The sequence below is a fragment of the Xiphophorus couchianus genome, chromosome 20, assembly GCF_001444195.1.
Source record: "Xiphophorus couchianus chromosome 20, X_couchianus-1.0, whole genome shotgun sequence".
NCBI classification, from domain to species: domain Eukaryota; kingdom Metazoa; phylum Chordata; class Actinopteri; order Cyprinodontiformes; family Poeciliidae; genus Xiphophorus; species Xiphophorus couchianus.
In genome coordinates, this window is record NC_040247.1 from 1,642,370 (window position 1) to 1,664,255 (window position 21,886).

A 21,886-nucleotide genomic window follows, 5' to 3' on the forward strand; every position below is an offset into this window, starting at 1 on the left:
TGACCTCCAGTCTTGCTGTGCTTCCTTGTTTATTGGTCTATTAAAGGTGCAGCAGTTTTCAGCTCTGTGCTGTCGTGAAGTAACACTACAGTACCTTTGCTTTAGGTAATGACCTGAGTGTTGCACAGTGGATAAAAGCATCACAGATATAAGACTTTATAGGAGCTAAAGTGAATTAAAGGCTTCTTTATCTTTTCCTCCCTAATTATCTGTGACCTCCCAGGGAGAGATGACACTTCCCTTTTCTACACCGACTATCAGTTAAAAGTTCAGAGCATCAAGTGCAGCAAAGTGGTTTTATGCAAACCCTATGGTGGTAGAATTATCCATCCATCCATCCATCTTCTTCCGCTTATCCGAGGTCGGGTCGCGGGGGTAGCAGCTTCAGAAGGGAGGCCCAGACTTCCCTCTCCCCAGCCACTTCTTCCAGCTCCTCCGGGGGAATCCCGAGGCGTTCCCAGGCCAGCCGAGAGACATAGTCCCTCCAGCGTGTCCTGGGTCTTCCCCGGGGCCTCCTCCCGGTGGGACGTGCCCGGAACACCTCACCAGGGAGGCGTCCAGGAGGCATCCTGACCAGATGCCCAAGCCACCTCAACTGGCTCCTCTCGATGTGAAGGAGCAGCGGCTCTACTCTGAGTCCCTCCCGGATGACTGAGCTTCTCACCCTATCTCTAAGGGAGAGCCCAGCCACCCTACGGAGAAAACCCATTTCGGCCGCTTGTATCCGCGATCTCGTTCTTTCGGTCATGACCCAAAGCTCATGACCATAGATGAGGGTGGGAACGTAGATTGACCGGTAAATCGAGAGCTTCGCTTTTTGGCTCAGCTCTCTCTTCACCACGACGGACCGGTACAGCGCCCGCTTGACAGCAGACGCTGCGCCAATCCGCCTGTCGATCTCCCGCTCCCTTCTTCCCCCATTCGTGAACAAGATCCCGAGATACTTAAACTCCTCCACTTGGGGCAGGACACCCCCCCTGACCCGGAGAAGGCACTCTACCCTTTTCCGGCTCAAGACCATGGCCTCGGATTTGGAGGCACTGATCCCCATCCCGGCCGCTTCACACTCGGCTGCGAACCGATCCAGCGAGAGCTGCAGATCACGATCTGATGAAGCCAAAAGGACCACATCGTCTGCGAAAAGCAGAGATGAGATCCTGAGGCCACCAAATCGGATCCCCTCAACACCTTGGCTGCGCCTAGAAATTCTGTCCATGAAAGTGATGAACAGAATCGGTGACAAAGGGCAGCCCTGGCGGAGTCCAACTCTCACCGGAAACGAGCCCGACTTACTGCCGGCAATGCGGACCAGACTCTGACACCGGTCATACAGGGACCTGACAGCCCGTATCAAAGGGCCCGGTACCCCATACTCCCGGAGAACCCCCCACAGGGCTCCCCGAGGGACACGGTCGAACGCCTTCTCCAAGTCCACAAAACACATGTAGACTGGTTGGGCGAACTCCCATGCACCCTCCAGGACCCTGCTGAGGGTGTAGAGCTGGTCCAGTGTTCCACGACCAGGACGAAAACCACACTGCTCTTCCTGAATCCGAGGTTCGACTATCCGACGGACCCTCCTCTCCAGGACCCCTGAATAGACCTTGCCAGGAAGGCTTAAGAGTGTGACCCCTCTATAATTGGAGCACACCCTCCGGTCCCCCTTTTTGAACAGGGGGACCACCACCCCAGTCTGCCAATCCAGGGGAACTGCCCCCGATGTCCATGCGATATTGCAGAGTCGCGTCAACCAACACAACCCTACAACATCCAGAGCCTTAAGGAACTCCGGGCGGATCTCATCCACCCCCGGGGCCCTGCCACCGAGGAGCTTTTTAACCACCTCGGCGACCTCGCCCCCAGAGATTGGAGAGCCCAACCCAGAGTCCCCAGGCTCCGCTTCCTCAGTGGAAGGCATGTTGGTGGGATTGAGGAGGTCTTCGAAGTACTCTGCCCACCGGCCCACAACGTCCCGAGTAGAGGTCAGCAGCACACCATCCCCACTATAAACAGTGTTGGTGCTGCACCGCTTCCCCCCCCTGAGACGCCGGATGGTGGACCAGAATCGCCTCGAAGCCGTGCGGAAGTCTTTCTCCATGGCCTCTCCAAACTCCTCCCACACCCGGGTTTTTGCCTCAGCAACCGCCCGAGCCGCATGCCGCTTCGCCCGCCGGTACCCATCAGCTGCTTCCGGAGTCCCACAGGCCAAAAAGGCTCGATAGGACTCCTTCTTCAGCCTGACGGCATCCCTCACCGAAGGTGTCCACCAACGGGTTCGAGGGTTGCCGCCGCGACAGGCACCGACAACCTTGCGGCCACAGCTCCGATCGGCCGCCTCGACAATGGAGGCACGGAACACGGTCCACTCAGACTCCATGTCCCCCACCTCCCCCGGGACGTGTTCAAAGTTTTGCCGGAGATGGGAGTTAAAGCTCCGTCTCACAGGGGATTCCGCCAGACGTTCCCAGCAGACCCTCACAACACGTTTGGGCCTGCCAGGTCTGACCGGCTTTCGTGGTGGTAGAATTACTTTTATATAAAAGCTTTACACTTGCACAAAAAGGTGAGATTATTTAAGATGAGTAGAAAACTCTAAAATAAATCTCTAATGATTTAGTTTCAAGTTGAATCAAAAGTAAAAAGCAACTTACTAGTAACCTTTAGACAAGTTATAGGAGCTTCTTCTAAGATAATAATTCATTAATATTGATTTTAAAAAGTATTAGTTCCACTGGCAGACTTTTTCACTTATAAGATTTGTGACGGACCGAGTTAAAAACAGGAGGAGTCACAGGATATATTAGAAAAATAGGGTTTTTTATTTTAATCCAAAGATTATAATTGACAAAAGATAAACTGAGCTCATAAAAGAGGTCAAAGAAGCAAAACTGAACTCAGGCAAAAAATATAAACAAACAAACATAACTGACCTAACAAAAAAATGACACACAGGGGTTTATATACTGGTTGATCAGACCAGTTAAGACACAATAGGGTAACTAAACAGAATACAATTACACATAACATAAAAACAAATAACAGTACAGCTACGTTTGGCTAAACTAAAGACCCAAAAATGAAAATCAAAACTATTAAACTTTAAATACTACTATTTACTTAAATACAAAACTTATCTAAACAAAAAAACTACAAATCTCCCCTGCCAGCAGGAACTAGTGGTTCGGTCCAATCAGCATTTAAGCCTGCTGAGCTCTGGCCACCATCCTTTGTCTGGCAACTCCAAGGCGGGTAAATAAATACATATGCTAACTAAATGTGCACACTAACTAATAGAACAAATGTATCCAAAACAACTAATAAATGTTTTTATTGAAACTAAAGTGTTGTTGTGTTTGTATGAAAAAATAAACTGTGTATAAAAAGAATGACCAACAAAGGAGTGTGGCCATGGATTTGGCCATCACAAGATTGAACAAATGGAATCAATCTGATTGGACCTTTTAAAATTAATATTTAGGGGAATTATTGACTCAAAACAACCTTGTGTATCTTGCTGAAAAGTTACTTGCAAGTTATTTTGTCTTATTTCAGGTCTACTAAGACATTTGCACAAGAAACTAAATCAAGAAAGTCTTTTTTTTTTTTTACTTTAATCATAACTTTTATTCCTCAGAATTCAGATTTTTTTTTATTTCAGAAGATTAAAGACTAATTTTTGATAAAAAGTCAGATTTTTACTTGGTACGGTTTTATGTTTTACAGTGCTTAAATTTAAGATGGAATCATGATTGGCCAATAAACTTACCAAGCAGCATTCTTATGTTTTATTTTAATAAGAAATAGTTGTCGTTTTGATGCAAATGTGTGGAATTTGTTTGAGAAAAAGTGATCTTACTATTCAGAGTATCCTGGCTCTGTTTGGAGGCGGTTTGACATTATAGTCATGTTTATGTTGGCGGGTCAGGAGTTCATGGCCTCCCAGCCACCCAGCTGACTTCATGTCATCCCCAGTCTGTGTTCAGGTCTTTTTTTAAGTGCATGTTTGGGGTAAAGAAATGAAGAACAACACAAAGCGACAGCTTCAGAAAGGGAAAAAAAGAGATGAGGGAAAAACAGGGGGCAATGAGTGATGGAAGATGGATGAGGAGAAAGTAAGAAGGGAGAAAAGCGGAGAAGTGACAGCATATGTGGCTGGCATACGGATAGAGACAGAAGTGATGAAGTGAAAAGAGGAATAGTTGCTGACTTTTCGTGGAAAATTCCCCTGGGCTTCCCATATGAGCTTCTTCACAGCGATGTCGAGACGCAGCAGCCTGTGAAGGAAAAAAAAGTTTTTATATCTGGATTTCTTTCATTTATTTATTTTTCTCCTTCCTCTTCCTCTTCCTCCTGTTTTGACTCTCAGGTAATATTCGAGGCGGTTTCGGTCCAAGGCCACCCAGGTTTCATCGCCATCGATGACATACGAGTTCTTGCTCATCCTTGCCGTAAGTGAGAGAGTCTGGGTTTGACCCTGCAAAACTGTAGCCTTGCTGAGCATCATCTGTTTTATTGCTGTCCTGCACACACAAGCACACACACACACGCCCACGCCCACGCACGCACGCACGCAGACAGTGAGGATTGCAGACAGATTGCAGAGAACCAGAAGAAGGTCCAAACTCAGGGTCTTCATCACTCAAATCTGACAGAAACACTTTGCTCCACAAAACTCTGTGCTATAAAAATCACCAACTTACTATTTCCTGGCTGCTTAAATTCCCTCTTATATTAATAAAAACATTACTAAACAATAATGTTGATTTCAAAATGTGAACGTTTTAACTGCCCAAACCTATATGAATTATTATAATGCACAAAAATAAGCAGAAACACCAATATAATGAAATGTCATGGAGAAAGATGAATTATAAAAGCTTTGAAGGAGCAACCTTCATGTGTAAGTCCTTGTCATTATTGCCAAAGCAAATTATCATTATTAAATGAGTGATGGCTCCACACTCGGTTGGGTTTATCTACTTCTACAGACAGTCAAATGAAATTAACCAGTCGCAGACGGCTCTCAGTACCAGACCAAAGTCACCACAATGTCAGCCTGCCTGCACTCATCTGTCTCATAGCCACGCCTCCCTTCTGATTACAACAATAACCTGCTGTGTCTTACATTACAAATGTCTTTTAGTAATATTGTTTACACAAACGCTAGCTGTGTGTCATAAAATCGCGCAAATTGAAATTTCAAAAGTTAATTTGCTTAATGGAAAAAAGCCCATTTGAAAAAAATAGTCTTCCCATAAAAAGGTTTTGTGCTAGGATGAGTTGGTCTTTCAGCTGCATTAAAATTGGTTTATTTTGCAAAACTGCAATGGAAACACTTTTTTCGCTTCACACAATCAACAGCCAGATGTTACTACTGGTGAAAACAACAAAGAAGACGACAGGAAGTGGTAGGAGGATGATGGTTTGTTTTTGTTTTTTCTGACAATGTGCACCAAAAGTTATGCTGTAGCATCGTTTACCCAAAGCAGCAAGTCATCCGACCACATTATGGTTGGACGGCACAAACTCAAGAGTGTAATGGTGTCCTAGGTCAAAGTCAAAGTGAATTAAACTGTTTTTTCTGGATGTAACCAGTTGGAGTTCAATGTGAACCCTGTAACTTGTTTAAGTCTATTTAAACTTAGTAAAATATTTAAGTATTTTACTAAAACCAAGCAGTTTGATCTAAAATTGAGACTTTAACAATTTAAATCAGGTGAGTTTCTCAATTTTCATATTTATTTTATTTCAGCTTGGAATTAATTTACACATAATGTGTGTATTTGTATTCAGTTATTGATTTTGTTCATATGAACTTGTTACCATAATTTGTGTGTTGTTGTTATGTTGCAGGTAAAGCTCCTCATTTCCTGCGGCTGCAGAATGTGGAGGTGAACGTGGGACAAAACGCCACGTTCCAGTGCACTGCTGGAGGGAAATGGTCTCAGCATGATAAACTCTGGCTGCAGGTTTGTACCATCCCATACCGTCTTATAATATTCTATATAATATTGTCGTTAACTTTCATACCAAGCATGCAGCGACAGTGGAGAGGAAAACAATCCAGAACAAACTAGAACAGAAGTAAGATGATTTTTAATGTTCATGAAAGTAAAAGGTTAATAGCAGAAGAGGGAGAACAAGAGGGTCAAAGCACAACCAAACCGAACGCCAGACCAGGTGTAGCTTTTATGGAGAGAAAAAAATGACTAACAAACCAAATCCTACAGCACATCTACATGGTAGGATTGTCAAAGTCAAGCTAGCATAAGTGACCTCGTTCCTTCTCCCTCAATGCTTTTTATTTTTAAAAAAATAAAAAAATAAGGTCTATAGCTTGTGAAGCCATAGACCTTATTGCTTAGTTGCTAATACTGTTGACATTTAATAGCAAAGCATTGTGTCCCCTTTTCTTTTATATATCATGCATACATTTAAGATTTATTACATTATGTTGACAATTTGATAGCTAAAACTAATGGTAGTCATCATCAGCCACGTTACAACGTGTCTATGTTGTAATTCAGTCCAATTCACTCTGGTTTTCTACAGGCTAATAATTTAATCGTAACCAACCTGCAGTTCTAATTTATTCATGTTACAGTAACTAAGCTCTTTTACTTTTTGTAGCTTGGAAGTTGACTCAGTTATTCTGCCATTTTAGTTCAATCCCTTTTAATTCAAATGTAATATTGTTCAATTCTTTCTCATTAGATTTATACAAACTACATAAAATCAGTTTCATGTAAAACCTCCAGGTTTCTGAGCTCCATTTTGTGAACAGATTAAACTAAATCTTGTTCTGTTTTGCACCGGTGATTCCATTTCTGCACCAGTGACATTTCTTACGCGTGTTTGTCAACATGTTCATGCTGTGTGTCGTCATGGCAATGTATTAATTTCAGTCTACATTCATGTGCAAGTTTGCATTATTGTTAGAGCAGAACACAAAACCCAGGAGATTACTGGAGGGTAAAGTGTGGAACTGGGAGTGTTAACTCTCCCAGTTGAGGGTCTGTTGGGGGAAAAAGCATCGTTTTCTGAATGGTCTGTCAGGATTGTAGAGATTTAATCTGCATATTGCATGCAGAAAGTAGCATTTTTTTTAGTTTTCAGGTTGACTTCCTCAGAGAAAATTGATTCTATTTTTTTCCAGGCATAAATACAGTCTTTGTTTTCATTTCATGATGCACATATTCTGTAAATTCATGGATTGCTTTAGTAAAACCATACAGGGTGGGGAATAACACTGATACAACAGCAGTTATTTTAGCAAATATGAACAGTTGCACTGTAAATCCAGTTAATATTAATACATTAACATGGAAAACAAGTGGAACACCCACAACAACAAGTATGATTTCCCATCTTCCAGCAGTGGAACGGTAAAGACACGGCGCTGATGGTGACCAGGGTGGTCAACCACCGCCGCTTCTCTGCGACGGTGAGCGTCGGTGACACGTCGCAGCGTAGCACCAGCCGCTACCGCTGCGTCATCCGATCTGATGGCGGATCTGGAGTTTCCAACTACGCCGACTTGATTGTTAAAGGTATGTAAATGTGACCGCAGAGGTGAAATAAAAGGCATGGAAAGACAGCAGAGATCCACACACTTCATTACTATGTATGCAGCAAAGTGGGACTGTTTCTTCTGGAAGTGAGAAACAAGCCCTGGTTGTTTGTGTCGATGTGTGCATGTTTGGCTGCGGCCCATTAGAGCTGTGAGGGAGCTGAGGATGGAATACTGAAAAGATTTCCAGAAAGTGGGAACCCACAATGAATCCTCTCTGTTCATGTTTTTGATCCGTTTTTCACTCAAACTGTGAAGAAAATCCAAACATTTTAGATGTTTATAAAAAAAACTATTTTTGCCTCAACTTATACACAAATGCACCTTTTTATTATTCTGAAAGATAAGCAGTACTTTATTTCACCAGAAGAAGTGTGTCAAATAAATCCTGATAAACAAGTTTGACTTTTAATGTTGGAAATCTTCACATTGAGCCACAAATATAAGTTATTTTAATGTTCATTACATTAGAAGCACAATATTCAATCCCCAAACTATTCATGCCTCTTTCAGATGTATATTAGGTTAAAGTAGTTAACTAACTTTACCAACATGTTTCTTCTGGTTGGAAGTAACTTGAATCTATAAAGGGAGCTAAAGATTAGGTGACGTTCACACAGTAGCTGAATGTGACCCAAATCCGACTTTTTTCACAGCAGTCTAATTGGACCAATTCTGATCTTTTCACCTAAAAGAAAAATCTGATTTGTCCCAGTTTCACATGTAGCTAAATCGCATATCTGATTGTTTCCAAAGCATCTGCAGTCTGATTAGTCATGTCGCATGTTGTCCAGCTTTTATGTCGTTGATGTTCATCATAAATCTGCACCAGAAGAAGCCAAATGCTGTAAATCAGGATGTAAACAATGGGGGAATATTATCATTATGAACTGATGAGTGAAATCTGCAGCACATCACATCACAATCCCACCACTCCTGCCTCTGACTACACATCCAAACACATATATTGATATGTATAAACAAATAAGTAGAAATATTAAAGACACTCAGAGTTGGGCGTTGTAAAGTCTGATGGCTACAGGCAAACTTTACAACGCCTAACTCAAAATATAAATTAAATCAGATCACATCCGGAGGCAGAGTAATTAAAGACAGGAAATATTATCTAAAGTAAATGTCTCTTTAATTGGAATTACGCTGTTAACTTTATTTGTTGCGAAGGATGTTTTAGCCTGCAGAGCCAGAAAAGTTGGATTGCGTGTGTTAGCGATGCCACTCTGATGATTAGACGGTCGTCCAGGGACAGAACTGTCATTACCATCTGTTTGCAGAATCACACTATCGACTCACGAGAGCATCCGAAGCTCACCGCACTGAACGTATCCCATAACGAGTGTGTATTCAGTGTGTTGCTCTGTGTGTGTGGGTGGGTTAAACTCAGGTGTTGTCGGCCATGCGTCTTGCCAGGGGAATAACCGATGCCAACGCAGTGAACAAAAGAGGAAAGGGAAAATGAAAACACGCATGAAAACACCTTCCTCCAATTTGCATAAATGTGTCATCATCCTTCATTTCCACTTTGACTTTTTGTCCCTTTTCCCTCATTCTTGTCACTCCTGTGTTGTTGATTTGCTTTAGTGCAGCTTCATTTGTTTGGTGTGGGTACTATACATGCAGGGGTGTGTTGTCATGTGTAAGGTGTCGTGATGATTTTTTGTGTGTGTGTGTGTATGTGTGTCTGCTAAGTGAAATCAGGGTTAATTACTGTTGCTCAGTCAGGTGTGACGGGGGAATCTGGAGAGAGATGCTGCTCATATTACAACGCCCTGCCTGTACGCTCTCTACGTCTCTGTCCCATACGTGTTCATTCATGCATGGAAAGCCTCCATAACTAAGCCCTGTTGGCCAGATCAACACATTATGCTACCTTTTTAGATTTGGAGACAAACTAGCATCTGTTGGGTGAATGTCGTTTTTAGAAAATGCGCCCTTTAATCCATACTTTACACAAAACGGCATAATTATATAACAAAAATCCTTGGTATAAGCGATGAAAAAAGGGAAATGATGTTGATACATCTTTTATGCAGAGCTATCATGTTGGAGCAGCTCTGTTTTTCTAGACGTTTGTTCATATATTGTTTGGTTGAGGCGTTTAACAATTAACAATTATTCCCTCTGGCTTCTGGTTTTACACCTGGAAGAAATTTTACGTAACCGTGGCAACAGGGTATTGTTTTTACCACTGGGATCAGCTGATTAGCATCTCAAAAGCTAAAATAACACCTGAACTATGATCCCAATTCACAAAAGCTCAGTGGTAGCTCAGTTTCATTGACCATAGAATTACGCAAATTGGAACTACAAAAATAATGTCGCTTAAAGTTTACATGCCTATAAATGTTTTGTACTTAAACATTTTTTACACTAGAATGAGGTGGACGTATCAAAATTAACGTATTTTGCAAATTTGTAATCAAAGCACTTTTTATGCATCACACAAGTCATGTGATCGACAACCAACTGTTACTACTGGTGGAAATGATGAATAAAGACAACAGGAAGTGGTAGATGGAAGATAGTGCAGCATGTTTTTTTAATAACTCTTGTTTGTAAATTGTGTTTTCTTATTACGTTATTTAATGGAAACACCGCAATTACAAAATTGTGTTTTTTCGGCATCTGCAGAATATTGACAAAGTTTTGTGTACTTTTGTAATATAAAAGCAACTATGGGTGCAGAGCAGAACCAAACAGCAGAAAAAGAAGGAGGAAGTTGAAGTCCATCAATCATAATTTCCAAGAATCATTTCTGCAGTGCCATCTTTTCTTTATAACGATAAACCAGACAGATATTTAACTAAACTGCCCATGTTTTGGATATAAAATCATCTCACTCAGACACACGCCCTCTGGTGGTGAGTCAGGAGTTGGAATTGATCTACAGCATTAGCTAAAAACGATTCAAACACTTAAAAAAATAACACCTAACCATTTTTAAGCAATAAGTTAATATAATGTCTGGAAAATGAGCCATTTCAAAAACCTTTGGAATATTATATCACAAATGAGCAGGGACTGCCCGTTGCCCGCACGGATTATTTAAAGTGACAGGAGACCCTAAAACAGGTCAAATAAGCCGAACTGAGCAGAATAAAGCCTCATAATGTAAGAATGATTTTATGTAAAAAATGTAATGTTTTGTAAAGACCATAGATCTTATCCTGGAGGCATAATGGGTCAACTACAGTTGTGTGAGATAAATGAGATGATTTATGTGAATTTGAAGGGCCTAAAGAATGGACTCTGTTCACATGCTTGTGAAAGAGAGAGCCGAGGTGTAGCAGCCCTGCAGAGATTGAAGGTCGGCTGTATTCGAGTGTGTGTTGCATCTTGTATGGGCGTTTTGACATCTGTGTGTGTGTGTGTGTGTTCTGTCTATCATAGATAAGACTCAGTGGGGCGAAGCAGAGATCCAGGAGAGCCTCTGTCAGCCAGTGGCCCGTTGATACCTCACAGAGAATACGTTTGAGTGTGTGTGAGTTCCCCAGGAATTGTGCCACATTTTTCTAAGTCTCCCTGGTCATCATAAAGCTGATTTTAGTCCAAGAATTAGACCCAGCAGCAGCACCAGAGTGTGTGTTAATGTCAGACTGTGTGTGTCCGTGGAGCTTTTTGTTGCCCCAGAGCTCATTCCCAACATCGTCTGTGTGTCTGTTCCTGATAAGGAAATCAATAGGAGAGTGGACAGCTTCTGCTGTATGTGTCAGACTCATGGAAACCCAGTGACGCTCTGAGCTCCCACTGGGTGTGAACACAACACAACCTCCGATTTACAACAATAACTGCCTGGAATATGTTGGACTTCCAAGTGAGAAGTTTTATATCAAAATGAGATGTCAGATGTTTGAAAGAAACACAAAGAGATGTCAGACATTCACAGAAAAACAAGCTCCTCTTTCAATGACTTGTCTGTTTCTCTTTCAACACGTAAAAAAGACAACGTTTTTTTTAAATACAGGTTTTAAAAAAAATTGTCTGCTTTTCTGTGAAAGGTTTTTAATTCTCATGCCTGCGGGACGCTTGTGAAATTTATGTGAAAATTTCAAACTTTTTCTGTAGTTTTTTTATTTTGGTTTAGCCTATTTATTTATTAGACCTTAATGTATATTTTAAGGTTGCTAGTTGCAGTCGTTTTACTCTGAGTGTAGCGGATAGTACTGTGATAAAGAATAAAAGTTGTGTGTTGTCAACATAAACATGGGGAAAGATGTTGTACAGCCTATCAATAATCTGAACAAGGGACAACAATCATTTTTCCCCCAAATGTATAATTTTAAATAATGTCTGAAACAGTTTACTAGAAAATCCCAACAAATAAACCCAGTTTATATTACATTTTGATTTCAAAATTGTCATTACATATTCAAATTTTGGTCAATGTGTCATTTATTATGGTTCAAAAGCAACTCTAAGCAGGTGGGCTTTTAATCTTGATTTAAAGGAACTCGGTGTTTTCTGGAAATGTTTTCTTGAATAAAATTCAGGAAGTTTACTCAAGTCAGCAATTACATTTGCTAAAATGGCTCATTGTTTCTCCTAGGAATTACGAGAATGTAATTATGTTGCATCCATTTTATGAAAAAAAATTTCTGAATTCATATTCATTAGGTTGTGTATTAAAGTCAGAGTGCCTGTCTCTTTAAGCAGGTCTTCTGGGCTTGCCGTAGGGTGTGTGTGTGTGTGTGTGTGTGTGAGGGTTGTCTTGTGCATGTTGGGCAGTTTGTCATGTTGTTGCCATTTCATGTCCAATGCACTTTCATGTGCATCAGCCTCTTTATATAGATGTGGAGGTCAAGGAAGGCGGACACTTCATAGAGAATTTCTGAAGCAAAGTGTAAGTAATGCATGAACAGGTGTGGGAGGGTTGACAGGTGAGATAAGGAGGGAATAAGGCAGAGATGAAGAAGAGAGATAGGTGTGTGAGGGGGTGGAGGTAGAAACGGAGAAGAGGAGCAGAAAGACAGGAGAGCACATGACGCAAGAAAAAGACAAACTCAATGTTTAAAACAGGAAGCCAAAGGAAGCAGAGGAGGAAAATATGAAAGATGGAGTTAAGACCTCATGTTTAAACCTTTTCCTCGATGACAGAAAACAGAGAATTCAGAGGACAACCAGATAAATCATGAAGCCAAAGCTGACAGCTTAATTCCTATCAGCAGTTTCCGTCTGCAGCTTGTTGAACTCCAATCTGCTCGCACATTAGATGCTCATGCGGATATGTTCAGATGAATGCCAGAAATGAAACGAAGAGCGTCGAATTAGAGCAAGAGGGACGTGTCCACTACAAATCTGCTGTTTCCTCATGTTTCAGACTGTCATTTTATTAGAAAGTGGAAAAAACTGAAGTGACAGTAAGAGGATCAGTGTCTCTTTTCAGCTTTTTTACTGTTGGTGTTTCATTTTCCCCTGAAGCTCTCAGCCGCTGGACTGGCTTGACATTTCTGACTCTTTTATCCTCCATGGCTCAGAGAAAACAAGCAGGTGGAGGTTTACTTCCTGCTTCAAGACACTTTGACAGCTGCAGTGTAGATATTATGTGAGATAGTGTAACATAATCTGGGGGGAATTAGCACAAATCAGTTTCTTTCTTGCAAAAAATATGAAAAGTCTAACTCCTTTTCTTAATTTAAAATAGATAGCATTAGGTTGGAAGGTTTGACTGTAGGCTGATTTTGCTACTAATTTCATGCAATTTTGTAGCTTTAACACCATTTAAACTGGAAAGTTGCTGCCAGACTCTGCTTTTCAAATGTGTTGACATCATTGGCAATCATGGTTGCCTCTATAAAGGCAGGAGATTTGCCAGTTTGCTGCATTAAAGCATGCAGGAGAGGTTTAACACAATGTCAGAACAACACGTTCTTTAAAGAAGCTGCAACTTATTTTTAACATTGCTACGCTTTGTCAAAAAAATCTGCAAATAATCAGATTTTTCTAAAATTATTTTGAGTTACGTTCAACAGAAAAATGAAAAATATGTGAATAGGTGAGTCTGTGAAAACTGAACCACAAATAAGACTTTATTCTGAAAGAAAACCCCCCTGTGCTTTAAGTAATTAAAATAATTAACCTTTCCCTAATATAACAAATGTAAAAAATGTCTTTAGTTCTTATATTTAAGATCTTTTGAGCAGATTTGTTGCTTTTACTCTAAAACATGTTGAAGTTACTTTGAAATTGCAGCTAAAATGGTTAAAGATTAAGCATTTCTTCCGTTCGTCTCCCTCTATCAACTATCATTAGTTTTCTCTTCCATATTCAAAATGTGAGAAAAGTAAATTTTGGCAACAGAATAATTGTCACTGCAGCTGAGTTTTCCATTTTTTCCGCCACCTCAGGTGAGATCCTCTCTGGCGCACTGAGTCCTTCTACCATATCTGCTGTCGTTTTATTCACCTCGCATCTGCAAACACTTTAACATTTTTCTGTTTTTGAATTTGTCAATTAGAAGTCAGCACAGCTTGAAAATATAATAGTAGCATAAATATTTGGAAGAAAACTGATAAAGCCTGGCCTTGTGCATGGAGTTTGTGTTTAAATGGAAGCAGGTCAGTCAAAGTTCCTGCAGGCAGTGGATGTTCCTCAGGGGATTTTCATGTTCTTTCTGAAACATGTCACTTTATTCTGGGGTCAAATCACTGACCCTCGTTTAAAGTTACCATAGACTTCCTCTTCTGGTTGCACTGGATTTATCTAGAATTTGATTTGAGGGTTCCTAAAGTGCCATGTGTATCAGACCATCAGCATTTTTGAATATTAAACTTTAGTCTTTATTGATCATTGTACCAAAAAACAAAAATGTCTTGCAAACAAAACTTTATCCTGTGAATTAAAGTGGATCAGCCATGATTTCAGTATCTAAAGGCTAATTTCCTACTTTTTAATTTCTGATATTTTGTTCTAGTGCTTGGCCAGGGCTGGTATTTTGGTAAAAAGTAGTAAGGAACTTTTCTTTTTTTTTTTTTACTCAAAAACATTTAAGTAAACAGGACCAAAGAACAAACTGAGCATTGTCCAGGGACAACAGATGAAAAATAGCCTTTTGGCTAATTCTGGCACATTTACATAAATGTCAATTAATGTGCATCATCCAAATAAATTAAATTTGATTTCTTTACGTACATGTTTGATCCTCCATTTATCTTCTGAATTTCTGCGATCAACGTGCTGTCACCAGTCTCCTTCACATGGCTGTGTGAGCTTTCAGAACATGCAGCTAGGATTGCAGAACCAATCCACAGGGGGCGTGGCCTGTAGCTCAGCAGCCTTTATCTGAGCAAAATGCATATGCAGCCGCTATTTACAAACAAATAACCCCTCAATACACCATTCCAGAAAATATTTTGTACTACTCAATTAAAAAAAAATACAGACAATATGTGCATGTTTCACTTTTCCTCAGTGCGTTGCAGGTTTCTGGGAATAAAATTACAGAATTTGATAATTTCCTGATGAATGCATTGCTAATAATCACTAAAACATGGTATCAAAATAACTTATTGCAGGTTATAAACTAAATTTAGGACAGCTCCATTTCATGTTCCTCATCTGATTGATGGAGACGGAGAGAATTTTAAAGAAGAAACAGCTGTTCTTTAGATTATATTTGTTGTTATTTGTCTTTGTATAAATACGTTGAATTGAATGGTATCAGGGCCAAAGTTTGCTAAACTTGGAGAATGGCAGGAAAAAATATGTATCAATTTGTTCTCTGACAGGGTTAATAGAAACGCTCCATTGTAGAAAACAAGTGCAATCTTACTTGTAAACTTGACCCATATCACCCCTTTCCTTCATTATAACCTTCATAATTCATAACAGATAGTTCATCAGGTTCAGGGGAATTTCATGTTTATTTAGTTTTTTTATCCCAAATGGTTTAGAAATCCAAGGTTAGAGTGAAGATGAGCAAAAAAATTTGTGAAATACTTCCAACATAGTAGGGAAAGATATAAATTTTAACATCACACATGTTTATCAAGAGTAAGAAACATCATAAAAATGTCAATAAAACACTGAAATTGACCTGTAGTGCACACATAAAGTGTAAGGTAAGGGCTTCCTCTGCGAGAAAATGTGCAGGACTTTTATTAGAGAAATGTATTTTTCTTGACACTATGCAACATCTTCAAGTATCTCTCTGGGGTCGTAATGTGGCGCAATAAAAAAGCTAATGCAGATACTTTGTTCCCTCTGTGGGCAGTAACACCGATCAGTTTCGAGAGGCCAATGTTTCACCAGACAATCGGCTCCCAGGATAAAACCTTTTTATGAGGCTTCTGCTCACATGTTTGTACTGACGGCTCTGCAGGTGCGCTGTCCTGCATGAGGACAGCTGCCACATGACTGCAGGTTCTAAATGTAGGTGAAATCAGATTCTGGGATCAAATAAAATATTGAATTTTATTGGCTGCTTTGATTGCAGATCTAAAGGCTCGTACTGATTTCCAGGTTTAATATTTTTCAGTTTATACTGATGCCTGCTGGCCTTGAATCAAAAATAATTGAAAAAGTAAAACTCGTTCAGACTCGATTGTCACGTTTCCCAGTGAGCTTCAGATGATGTAGTTGTCTGCTGCCTATTCACAGCTACGTTTTTATGGGTTTTCCTTTAAAAAAAAAAAAAAACTCTTAAGTATTTTTTTAATCACCAAATAGTAAATTTTTTTGTATTTGAAAAACAAAAAGTGTATCTTTGGAAGCTAGGTGCAATACTGCTTAACATGCTATTAAAAATATTTCCGGTGGAATCTGATTCCAAATTATTTGCAGAAAATTGTCTTATTTGCAGATTTTGTAGAGTATATGCAAAATATTCCAAAGATAATGCAACTTTGGAAGGTGATGAACCAAAGTGCAATGCTGCATGGCACACTTCTGTTGCTAAAACAGTTTCCAGTGTGAGTATTCAAGCAAAATTAAGATATATTTGGTGTTTTAACTATTAAAATTGGCATTGAACTTTTTTCATCAGCTAATCTATATTTTGCCAAATTTAAAGTGACATTTTTCACCTAAATGCAGTTCAGAGTCTTCATTTAGCTTCAAACTTCTTTTCCCTAACTGTTTTTTTATGTTTTCTTCTCTAAGTTGGCTGCATTTCTTGCAGTATTCACGCTTCCTCTCCATAATCCTTCATCTCTCTATTGTCTCCACTCCCACTTTTCATTAGCGGCTCTGCGTGAGGGCCAGTTGTTGTTGATTAGCAATCAGTGCATCTTTACCAGTTTTGTGCCCATGCACTGAGGAAAGCAGCTCTTTGTGCAGATGGAAATACTTGTTTGTGCATTTTATACAACACACATCCAATTATCCAAGTTGGTGTGCTGGTGGAAGCTGTTTTCATATTAGATTAGTTTTTAAAACCTTAATGTTTCAAAAACTAATTTATTAAATGAATCAACTTCATTTTAACAACCTAACAGAGTGGCGTGCCGTGGTGGCGTAGCGGTTAGCGCGACCCGTATTTGGAGGCCTTCAGTCCTCGACGCGGCCGTCGCGGGTTCGACTCCCGGACCCGACGACATTTGCCGTATGTCTTCCCCCCTCTCCTTCCCCATTTCCTGTCAGCCTGCTATTATATAAGGGACACTAGAGCCACAAAAAGACCCCCTGGAGGGGCAAAAAAAACCAACCTAACAGAGGAACAAATGTGCTTGATATTATTTCCATTTGTAGTGATTACCTTGAGAAAAAAAACATGCAGTCATCACTGCTTTGCATTATTAAGGCATCAGATACAGAAAAGTTTTTGAAAACATTGCTGGATCATCAAGAACTCGAGGTGAAAAGTTTCAGCAGTTGCCCCCAGGGCAGAACTCGTTCAATATGCAGTTCTGGAAAAAAATTAAGAGAACACTTAAAACGATCAGTTTCTCTGATTTTACTCTTTATATTTATATGGTTGAGTAAAATGAACATTGTTCTTTTATTCTATGAAATACTAACATGTCTCTGGAATTCCAAACAAAATTTTGTATTTATTTGCAGAAAATGAGAAATGGTCAAAATAACAAAAAAGATGCAGCTCTTTCAGCCCTCAAATAATGCAAAGAAAACAAGTTCATATTCATTTAGAAACAACAATACTAATGTTTAATCAGTATTTGGTGGAATAACCAGGCGGTTTTCAATAGAAGATCTGAGTACATCTACATGTACAGTTAATGAAACACATTGACCAACATGTATGATTTGATTGATGATTTTGATGATGGCACTCGACAAAATGTAATGTTTATTGCTTGTTTCATAATTTGTGGCTGTTTTTATGATATAAAGGAATTTAAGCTACCTTGTTTCTGAAATGTGCTGCACAAATAATCTTGAATTAACTTAAAGGATGCAAACTGTATATATTGACTGTTCGCTTTAATTTCTGATCTTCTCTAAACCTTTGCTGTGTATGATTTCAGCTATTCCACAGTACACATTGCAGAAACATGAAGACATGTCTGATGTGTGTTTCCTGTCATGTGACTCTGGGTGCCAGGTTGCGTCCCTCTGGGTGGCCTCTGTAACGCTGCGGTAGGCAAGCTGGAGGCGGTGAGATGGAGGAGGAAAACGGGCAGGGAGGAAGTGATTGAGTGAATTTCTCCTTCCTCCTGCAGAGTAACATCAGGAGAGGTTGTTGAAAATAAATGATGTTAATGAAGAGTTGAATCTCTCTGAGAAATGATTAGTTGGCTGCTTTTAATGTTCGATTTTTCGCTTTTTTTCTAAGAAGCTTAAAGCGGTAACTCGTAGTCGATCTTGCAAGCAGTAATGAGAAACATCCAGATGTAAAAATGAACATTTAGTGATTCTTCTTCTGCCTGTCATGCAGCCCTCAGATTTTCACTCCATTTGTGAAGCACTCTTTATGAAAATAAGATGTATCCACTTGAAAATAAAATAACAGAAAAAACTCAGTGTTACTGGAAACTGATGCCTTTGTTGCAAAAAGCTTCACAGAACTTTGAAGTCATTATTCCTATTTTTATATACTTTTTTCTACATGTTTCCAAGAAAACTCGTAAGGTTGTGAAAGCTTTAACAGGAACGATTTTTACTGAAAGTTTCTGTTCCTGCAAGATTGTTATATAAATCCATGTGGTGTGCTGATGTATTTTCCTTCTGTCAATTGCATCCTCTCTCTCCCATCAGTTTGTCTAAAAATGTATCATCAATACCAAGAGTATGATTAATGTTTTGTTTTTTTTAACAACCAGTGGGTTCGCAGGTTTGCATTTATTGGAGATTTTCTCTAATCCATGCAGATGCATGATTAGAGAAATTTATTATTATTATTATTATTATAAATTCATCCGTACTAATATTTACTTGCATGTCCGTTTGCAAGCCTTTTGCAGCTTCTCCGTTCATGAGAAGCTGTACATTTAAAAGTAAATCAATCAAGTTTATTTCCATAGCATATTTCAGCAACAAGACGGGTCAAAGTGCTTTACATCATAAAAACACTAAAATCAATAATAGAAACTTTACATTTTGCCATGTGCCGCCATTACACATCAAAATGTTGGTCAATGTTTCATTTATAATAATTCAAAGCAACTCTAACCAGGTGGGCTTTTAATCTAGGTTTAAAGGAACTCAGAGTTCCGGCTGTTTTGCAGTTTTCTGGAAGTTTGTTCCAGATTTGTGGTGCACAGAAGCTGAATGCTACTTTTCTCTGTTTGGTTCTGGTTCTGGGTGTAAACCAGAACCAGAAGATCAGAGAGGTTTGGAAAGTTGTTCCAGCAGCAGCAGATCTTTAATTTGTTCAGTGATTCATAAACTATCAACAGTATTTTAAAGTCTATTCTCTCAGTGGAAGGACTGTAGAACTGGGTGGTGTGCTCTATCTTCCTGGTTTTAGTCAGAACGCCAGCAGCAGCGTTCTGGATCAGCTGCAGATGGATGATTGATTTAGATGCTGTTGCAGTAATCAAAGCAACTAAAGCTAAAAGCATGGATGAGTTTCTCTAGATCTGGCTGAGACATTAGTCCTTTAAGCCTAGAAATGTTCTTCAGGTGATAGAAGGCCGACTTTGTAACTGTCTTTATGTGGCTCTGAAGGTTCAGGTCTGAGTCCATCAGTACACCCAGATTCAGGCCTGATATCTGGTTTCCAGCTACAACAACTGAAGCTCTACATAGTTCCTGTATGGGTCCAAAGATAATGACTTCAGTTTTGTTTCAATACATGATCCAGGTGTGATTTAGAGAGATCAGTACTTTCTTACTTATGTCTTCTGTTAGTCATTTTTCTTCTGTTTGAATCAATCATAAAAAGCCCCAAACTGGTGACTCATGCTATTGCTGTATGACATCTTTGGATTAGAGCGGTGGATAAAGAGATGCCTGATGTCTGGAGCCACGGCCGTACGCACAATCTGCTTCCATGTAGTTGAGATGTCTGAGTGTTCACGACTGACAGCTGATTCATCAGTCCTGCAGCCGTCATGAATATGCTAATGCAGCCTTGAGGGAAGCAAAAAAAAAAAAAAGAAACTTTCTGAGTAAAACCGGGACTTTGGTTTTAAGACTGCAGCAGGAGAAGGAACGTTATTCTTTGCAGGTGAAATGCAAACTTTTTCAGAGAAAAAAATATTTTAAAAATGTCAAAATTTAAATAAAACTGCTGGATGCTCTTGTTCAAGGAGATAAATGAGTAGCTTAATTCTCATGGACTTTGCATCTCAACATTTCTTCTAAAAACAAAAGATTTTCACTTTCAACACTTCAGGTGTTGAAAGTGAAAAGATTTTGATCTGTATAGAAACCTCTTTTCCAGCTCAGAGCCGCTAAAGATGCCTAAATCTTATTGTTTATTAACATTTGAGTAATAAAAAAGGCTCCTTTGTGTTCCCAAATCTTGTGACGATCGTTGTCCGAGGTTTTGGTCTCAGGGCCGCAGACAAGCCGGAGCTGTCCGTGGTAATTACCATAGATCATGCTGTGCTTCACAGGCGCAGGCAGTCTGATGACTAACTGGAAAAGTCCAATTAATTTCCTTGTCATTGTTTCCATCTGCGCCTGCTGCTCTTTAACCGAGCCGCTTTCAGATTTATGTCGCTACGCCGCCGCAGCTTCGCTCGTTTGTTGGAGGTAAATGTTACTGCTTGGCTTGTAAACAGTCTTTGAATTTCCTCCTTGGCTGATTCGCATACGTCTTTTTCATCATTGTCTACAAGCTGTTTTTATTTTTTCTATGTTGTGTTGGAATACATTGCACTGGTTTTCTAATTTTACGGAAGCTGAATGTTTCAAAACGTAGTTGCTTTAATAAAAATCTAAGCTTTTGTATGAAATAAAAAGCAAGAAAATATCCTAAGCTTAGAGTCAGGTTGAGTCATTTCTTTAAATTATAATTATAGGATCGTCAGCTGCAGTAAAACTCTCTTGACCATCTTAAAAAATAAACTGATTGCATTTCTCGCTGTTAAATCTCCATCTACATTTAAGCATTGTCAAAAAGGCAGCTGAAATGATGTTATCAGAGGCCAGGATTTTCCATTAAGATGAGCTAAGAATCTGCTTCATCTGCTTTATAATCAGCTACATAAAACTTTAGAGCCGCAAATGATACTTGTTGGAACTATTTTTTTATTTAGCATTTTGCTACCTCTGACAATGTTTAGCACACTTAGCTTCCTCTAATTTTTCCAGATGTATTCTAAATCACTCATTTATCTGGCTTTTTTTGTAACCTTTCAGTTGAATAAAGTTTGAAATCTGTGCTAAAGTTTTGGTTATCAACTGCTAATATTCGTGCTCTTATTTTGAAGTGGGTGAAGACGTTTACGCAGCAGTTCTGTTTCTTCCCTTGACGTTCTCTTCTTTTTTTATTTCAAACAAGAAACATACAGGAAAAAAGTAGAGAAGAAGATATAAGTATGATATAGATCATCTGAATTATAATGACAAAATTAAATTGGTGCTTGAGGATTGAAGTCTTTCAATGGTAGTAGATCTAATGTTTCAGTGCTTTAGGGTTATTGCAACTAACTTTTTAGAGGATATAAACAGACAAATAGCTAAAAAATATACAGCTTTTAGAACCACACCACTGTTTTAATGTCAAAAGTAAAAATAAAAAAACCCTGCAGAAATCTATGTTTGTTGCTATAAAACAGTTTTAGCTAAAGAACCAAGAACCTTTGAAGACATTTTAAAGAGCCACTCGTGCCACTGGATCTGCAGGATGCAGACATTTGGTTTAGGGTTCAGTTACTTCGCCTCTGCATTGATGAGGGAGGAACATGCATTCACTCAGGATGCCTCCAAGGTGTTTTCCTGCCATTGGGAGAA

The 21,886-nt window shown here is 39.5% G+C and overlaps 1 protein-coding gene across 11 annotated transcripts in view; it reads left to right on the forward strand.

The window, feature by feature from the left end:
• ptprt (protein tyrosine phosphatase receptor type T) overlaps positions 1 to 21,886 on the forward strand; it is a 319,822-nt gene that overhangs the window by 82,263 nt on the left and 215,673 nt on the right. For all 11 annotated transcript variants that reach the window (XM_028003113.1, XM_028003117.1, XM_028003114.1 and 8 more), the window contains exons 5-7: positions 4,367 to 4,448; positions 5,854 to 5,969; positions 7,376 to 7,550. In XM_028003113.1, the coding sequence (XP_027858914.1) occupies positions 4,367 to 4,448; positions 5,854 to 5,969; positions 7,376 to 7,550 (373 nt within the window). The remainder of the gene's footprint in view (positions 1 to 4,366; positions 4,449 to 5,853; positions 5,970 to 7,375; positions 7,551 to 21,886) is intronic.